This window comes from Anastrepha ludens, chromosome 6 (genome assembly GCF_028408465.1).
Source record: "Anastrepha ludens isolate Willacy chromosome 6, idAnaLude1.1, whole genome shotgun sequence".
NCBI classification, from domain to species: Eukaryota; Metazoa; Arthropoda; class Insecta; order Diptera; family Tephritidae; genus Anastrepha; species Anastrepha ludens.
In genome coordinates, this window is record NC_071502.1 from 34224211 (window position 1) to 34232092 (window position 7882).

The 7882-nt window shown below is 36.8% G+C and overlaps 1 protein-coding gene across 1 annotated transcript; it reads right to left on the reverse strand.

Moving 5' to 3' along the window:
* Positions 1 to 2818: 2818 nt before the first annotated feature.
* LOC128867314 (uncharacterized) lies at positions 2819 to 3611 on the reverse strand. The gene is made up of 2 exons (XM_054108428.1): positions 3524 to 3611; positions 2819 to 3462 (listed from the first exon to the last, which is right to left on the reverse strand). The coding sequence occupies exons 1-2, from the start codon at positions 3578 to 3580 to the stop codon at positions 2959 to 2961; spliced, it is 561 nt and encodes a 186-aa protein (XP_053964403.1). The 5' UTR covers positions 3581 to 3611; the 3' UTR covers positions 2819 to 2958.
* Between the last annotated feature and the right edge of the window lie 4271 nt (positions 3612 to 7882).

Below are 7882 nucleotides of genomic sequence, written 5' to 3' on the forward strand. Positions count from 1 at the left end.
GCTAGAAACTAACGTAGAAGATAGCTACTTAAGTATATTCGTTAGAACTACATATGAAATACATTTGGAAAACTATCTATAAATACAACAGCAGTAGACTCCCGCACAAACTTTACGTGCATATTACGAAAAAACGTGTTTTGCCTCAAATAACTCAATGACTTAGGTATGGAGTTTGGCCTAAAGCTTGAAGAAAACATAAGTGCTACGGACTGGCAAGATCGCTGTATCCAGCGTTGTTTTATCAAACATTAAACTACAAAATTTAAACATGGCAAAACAAAAAGCACTATCAAGCACCACACGAATATATAAACACTTAGATCACTCAAAAGGAGAATCATACTTCAGAAAAGATATGCGGTTAGCTGACATAACAACAATATTTAAAGAAAGATGTGGTTTGTCAAAACTGAATGCAATAGCTTATGGAAAAGCGGTAAAAATTTGCACACTATGCAACTCAAACGAAGAAGAAGACATGTATCACTTCTTAGGAAGGTGCCCTGTACTGAAGGAAATCAGACAAAGAAAGTAATATACATATATATACATACATATATACTCAGCCTGAGTAGAGTTCAATTATTAATTAATTTAAGAACTGTGACAGACAACATCGTTATTGTCACAAACATTTTTTTTATTTTATATATACTTTTATTTTATTATATACTTTATTATATTAAATGAATTAATGTATGAATCAAATCAATTGTTAACCATAATTTTTAATAAATTAAAAAAAGAATGCCCTACTACTACTATATACTACTACGAAGTGCTGCGTGTTAAATTGTGAGAACTGAAATTAATATAATGCCTCCTAGTGCAGTTTTTTGTGTGTGTGTATGTGGGCGTATAACTACTAGTATTTGGTAGTTTCTATTGCTTTCACCTACTCTTCCTCTTAACAAAGAATTAACTCCCCTCTCCTTTTATTCGTTTTTTCAAGAGCTCTGACGAGACAGCGCGTTCATTTACGGAGAAAGTCTCAATCGTCTCCTTCTCTCAAACGTCCCCAAAGCTTCGGTAATGTGGATTAACTGGTAAACCTAGCTTTTCTATATGCCGATTTGCCGATCGTCCAATAACCGCTGCTCCGAGTTTGGACATGGAATGGCGTAGAGTTCCGAGGACTTTCTGAATCCTACCTCTATAGTACTCAAGCCAAAGAGTTTTCGAAATAGCACATGAAAAAATGGAGCTGCATCTTTTCTGCACTTTTCTGACAAATAACTTGTGCACTTCCTCTTTAACAACAGTCAGGGGAATGCTGATGGCCGGGTAGGAAGCCTTTGACACCAATTCAGTTAGCAGTTCCTGGCAAGGCAATTATTTACGTATAACGTTCATTGCTAGCCAAGCATCTATTAAAGCAATTATGGCTCCTTGGACTAATTCGGAAAGTATTCAGCAATGCAGATCCAAAGTGGATGAACTCTGCGGAAATGGTCACTATCGACTTGATACCAGGAAACAAAGGCGTATAAAGTAATGAGAGAGTCAATGAGCTCGCTAAGACAGATATTCTCTTGCCGAGATTGAGCACGTCAGACACATACCCATCACTCTCCCTTCTAAAAACGTAACTGAATGAGGAACTCAGAAAATGCAGTCGACATTGGAACACTCAACCTCGTACAAAAATGCAAAGATTATGCTAAGGACTTGGAATACTAAAACTATAAACTTTATTTTATCACTCTCTAGAAAAGACTGCAAAATATTGGTTAGAGTACTGACGGGACACTGCCTCACCTCACATCAGGTGTATAACAAATCCAACGATGTGAATACTAGGGGTACTTTGGAACACCTACTTTGCCACTGCCCTGCTCATTGTTGGACTCGACAAATGTGCCTAGGTTCAACATATTTTTCATCCTTGGAAGGTATTGCTTACAAAAGGCTGAACGGCTTGTTAAAAAGAAGACGTGCATTAAGAATTGCAAAAAATAATGCCAATCATAATCCATACCAAAGGTAGCCAAATCTTCTCCACTCAAATAAGGCCTTCCACTTCCTCTGCCACCACCAGCAGGTACTGCATTGAATGCTTCCAAGATGGAGCGTTTGTATAGATATTTACTAAGTTAAAAATAAAAACTTTTTTTTGCAAAAATATGAAAATTTTGTATTTATGTTGTAAGAAATATGTGAGAAAATGATTTTAATGGGAATTGGATTATTTGGTAAAACAAATCATTAATTATTTGCAAACCAGTATTATTATCGCTGTTAAGTCTGGTTCCCTTTTTCATGGCAGAAATACAGTCGGAGATGTTTCATGCCCGTAGATTCGCACCTGTGCACTTCCGAATGGTAGTCACACACCAACCTATTCGGTTACGGCGGCCACCATTTGCGGAACAACATCAATGCATACACAACATATAGTAGGAGGAGCTAAACAATAAAAATGTAAGCACCCATTATATATGTAAGTCCGATTCCTGAATAAACGGAGCTCTGCAAAAACTCGATAACTACCAACAGTTATTCGTCAATGTAATTCTCGCTGAAAACACACTAAGCATAAAATGGATTTGCACAAATAAGCAAAATGTAAATACAATTTTGGTGAACTTATGAGGTCAATAATGAGTAAAAATTATCAGATAGTTTTATTAACAATAATAGCCGGTGTAGATTTTCCCTATGCCGTCAAAGTACCAGCATTTTAGTATGCAATGTAAAAAATAAAATTGAGAGCTGAGTAGATATTCGCATACAAAGACTCGAATAACAGCGCCTAAGCCCTCAGGGATTTTGAAAAAAAAACATTAACCTTCAAACATTTTATTTCAAAAGTATATATAAATGTATACATACATGATTATTGATTTATGTACTGAACTTTAAAGTAAATGTAAACAAAATACCATTCCCTTCACCTCGATATTTGAATTATACTCTCTGCTGCGAACTTGATTGAATTATAGCATTCTACACTTCCTACTCTCGATCTTCGATTTTCATCTTCATTACAGCTCCACCAACATTTTCTTCACCCTTGAAGTATGTTAGAACAGCTTTCAATATTCCGCGTGGAATCTGGTTGGGCCAGGTGTCGGTGTTAAATTCCAAAGTTTTTATATAAAATTCGCCAGCTGGTATTGGGCACACCCCTTCATCGGGTACGTGAGGGAAATCCGTATTTTCACCCTCAACAAGTGAAGGTTGTATAATTTTTGTATACAAATCCTTAAATCCCTCGCAAATTCTGGTCATTGGCACACCCATAGGCAACCGTTTGTATTGGCCATCCCCTTGAGGACTCGAATATAATTCCACTTGAAATTTGTAGTTGTCACTATCCATATCTTCTAATATATTCACAGTGCCATTCACAAAACGTTGCCGTCCGACAGTTTTTAAATTTGACATATCCACCTTAGTTTGCTTAAATCCGTTGAAGGGCTCCAGCGCCTCATTTTGCACTGTATACGGTTGTTCCCCCTGAAATGAAGGTGAAATTTTTAGTTTTATTTCTATTTACCTTCAATATCACCAAATTTACAAGGCAAAACCCGTTCAGCAGGTTAAGCACTACAATCGTTACTGGCAGAAACTTCATACCGACTCTCGATAATAGTTTTCAAATGAAGCAATGCTGTTGCACAGGTCAGGTCTGCCGATATTTATACTTGCACTTACTATGTATGACGGAGAGCGATACAAACACCACTGATAAGAAAAACATGAAAATGTACAAGCTGTTATGCATGTAGTAGTTGTTTTGTAATTAAAGTTAAAACATTTTATTGCACGACAGATTGCAACTAACAGCAGTAATCCATAATCCAAACACATAGACATATGTATAGCAGGTTCATATATATCATATATTTTCCAAATCCCCCTTCCCCCTTAAAAGGTGCGGTATGAATGTAAATAAACTTTTTTGTTTCAAAAAAAGCAGGCAAGAAGTCAAAAGATAGGATTCAGACAGTCAATTGAAAACCTCATTCAGATTTGCCCCTATAAAGTGATAGTTCCATGCACCGAGTGGCATTTTGCTCCACCCTAGCGGACTTAGCCTATTGGTAATGTCATGGGAAACAAAGAAATCGCGAATCATTTGTCTAAAGCAGTCACGTTGGCTCGATCTTCATGTTTAAAAAATTGTGGACCAATGACGTCTGAAGTAAACTCGAAGAAACCTACAAAAATATAGAGACAGAGAAGCTAAAAAAAGAAGAAAAGGAAACTGCATATATGAAAAGAGAACTAGAAATCTATAGGAACAATTTCCACAGCCAATAAACAAGCCCCATATTCCATGCCCTTAAACCTTGCTTTGTGGAATGCAAATGGGCTGTCACAACACTCAAATGAGTTAAACATTTTCTTGCAAAAACACGATATAGACATCTTCTTAGTATCAGAAACCCATTTCACCAAAAAGAGTTTTTTCAATATTCCCTTCTACTGTTTCTATCACACAATGCATCCTGACGGATCTGCTCACGGAGGCTCTGCTATTCTTATAAAGAAATCAATCAAGCACTATGAATCTACACATTATAGAACAGATGAAATTCAAGCAACAAATGTCATAGTACAAGACTCAATCGGTGCATTACTTATTTCTGCAATATACAGTCCACCTAAACACAAAATTAAAAATAAAGAATATGTTAAGTTTTTTAAAACCCTGGGAGCACGCTTTATAGCAGGAGGTGACTATAATGCAAAAAATACACTATGGGGTTCTCGGCTTACGACAACAAAGGGACGCAAATTGCACAACGCAACGACATCAATGAACTTGAAAGTTTTCTCAACCGGAGAGCCAACTTATTGGCCTTCAGACCCAAAAAAGATTCCTGACCTTGTTGATTTTTGTGTCATCAAAGGTCTATCGTACCTGCAGATAACCTGTAAATCCTGCCTGGATCTTTCTTCTGACCATTCGCCAGTGATAATCACAATAAATGATAAACTCGAAAATAGGCCCCAAAACTGCCAACTTACCAACAGCCGTACAAATTGGACTCAATTTAAAACCATTTTGACGTCGACACTTGGCATAAAAGTTGCTCTAAAAAACGAGGAAGATATTATCGAGGCTACCGAATATCTAACAAAATGCATCCAGGATGCAGCGTGGTCATCCACCACTCATGTGAGTCCTCATACTTGTACACAAAGAAATTCAAACATCGGTATCTTCCTAAAAAACAAACTGAAAGAGAAACGCCAGGCAAGAAAAATATGGCAACAAACAAGATTTCCTGAATATAAAAGCCGTTTTAACAATTTATCAAAAGAAATAAAATTATTATTGAAAGAGCAACACGATAAAGAAATGAGGCAGTTTCTATGGAGTTTGGAACCAACACACCTCACCAATTATTCCCTGTGGAAAGTCAGCAAAAAAGTAAGTACCACAAAAGAGCACCGTCCTCCTCTTCGTAAAAAAGATGGTTCATGGGCGAAAACCGCAATCGAGAAATCGGAGCTTTTTTCTAAATATCTAAAAGATATTTTTACACCAAACGATACTGAAGCTGATCTTTGTTTTGACAGCACTGTTGCTGCCTTTCTAAACGAACCCTACCAAATGGAGCTACCGATGAAGAAGTTCACCAAAAGTGAAATAGTTAGCGCTATTAAAAAGCTAAAAGATCACAAGGCACCAGGATATGATCGCATCACGGCCGAAATTCTCAAAAAACTACCTCCTGAACCCTATAATTTCATTACCCATTTGTTTAATGCGTGCTTAACCAGAAACATGTTCCCGGCTCAATAGAAAGTAGCAGAAATTAAAATGGTGCTCAAGACAGGAAAACCAGGCGATGAAGTGAAATCCTATCGCCCTATCAGTCTTCTACCAATACTGTCAAAAGTTTTTGAAAAGATCTTCCTTAAACGTTTAATGGTTTTTATCGAACGCAAACAAATAATTCCGAAACATCAGTTTGGTTTCAGGAATGAGCATTCGACAATTGAGCAAGTCCATAGACTTGTCGAAAAAATACAAACAGCGCTCGACCGAAAACAAATCTGTTCAGCAGTTTTCCTGGACATATCACAAGCCTTCGACCGAGTGTGGCACCAAGGCCTACTCTTTAAAATAAAAAAGAAATTACCACTAAATGCTTATTTGCTCCTTAAATCATATCTAAACCAACGAATGTTCTACGTAAATTACGAAAATGAAATCTCCAATTTCCAACAAATCAAAGCTGGGGTCCCACAAGGCAGTATATTAGGTCCAATCCTGTACTTAATTTTTACACACGATCTGCCAACCACAAAAGGTGTACTAACTGGCACTTTTGCCGATGACACCGCTATTATGGCGACAGCAGTGGATCCCGTAGAAGCCTCTTATATGCTCCAAATAAGCATAAATAAAATCTCCAAATGGCTTCGGAGCTGGCGGTTGAAAGTAAACGAACACAAATCTCAACACGTAACCTTTACCACAAAAAGAACCACCTGCCCACAAATCAACTTAAATCGTATTCCAATTCCGCAATGTGATAGTGCTAAATATCTAGGCATTCATTTGGATAAAAGGCTTACGTGGAAAACGCATATCTTTACAAAAAGGAAAGCTCTAGGTTTAATATTTCGTAATATGTACTGGCTGCTAAACCGCAAATCCACCCTCTCAATGGACAACAAACTTATCCTCTACAAATCCGTGATAAAACCAGTCTGGACTTACGGAATCCAACTGTGGGGTACTGCGTCAAATTCAAACTTGGAAATCCTGCAGCGTTTCCAGTCCAAGACTCTACGCACCCTAGTCAACGCTCCGTGGTACGTTACAAATGCCCAAATTCATCGGGACTTACACATCCCTTCAATAAAAGAGGAAATACGAAATGTAACCAGTAAATACCGAAATCGACTTCAATCGCACCCAAATGAACTGGCCTCTACCCTCATGTCACCATCATGTGTCTTTTTAAGGTTGAAAAGAAAAACACCAATTCAGCTCGTCCAAGAGCCATCTATAAAATATTGAATTTATTTATTAGAAAGGATATTTCACTGGAAATATTCCTTTAATACAAAAATCAAATCACTGGAAATATTCCTTTAATACTAAAATCAAAGCCACTCTTAAATGTAACCAAATATTTGTAAAATGTCTTCTAAGAATTGTAAGTATAGACAGAATACAAAATAAAGTTTAAAAAAAAAAAAAAAAAATAAACAAGATCTATGTACCGCAGAATAAAGAAGCACGCCAGCCAATTCCAATTTTTTTTTATTACCTACATTAATCATACATCTGTCTGTTGTTTATGTTGATCGTTCGATAGGACATTTTCAAAATAATTTCCCAATGCCGCTGCTCTTTCATCATTTGTAAAAGCCCATGTGTTATCATCTTTTCTTAGTGGGGGTTGATGCTTTATCTGGTTTTAAAGCTTTTTTGTACATTTCCACAAGGAATAATTCGGGTCATGTGTAGGAGTTAAACATAAACAAGCCTTCAAAATTTTTGTGGCTAAGTTTAACCTGTGTTTGTCTGCAGGAGATCTGTTTGTTTACCATCTCTTTCTCAATTTTCTTGATTTGGGGTTGGTGTCTCTATAGGGTCAATTTTTGATGTATAGTTAAGTATTATCGGTGAGTGGTCAGAAGATAGTTCATGACTTGGTTTAAGCTTCAGGTGGTTGTGGTTAATATTTTTTGTTACACAGAAGTCGATTAAATCTGGAATTTTTTTAACATCCGTAGGCCCGTAAGTTGATTCACCCGTACTTATAAGCCTGCAATTTTTTTATGGGTTGCGTTAATTAAATATATACTTTTTTTATTTGTCAACCTTGAACCCCAGTCAGTATGATTTGTGTTTAAGTCTCCTCCAGCAATGAGTCTGTTGTATAATGTCTTAAAGTAATCATCATAT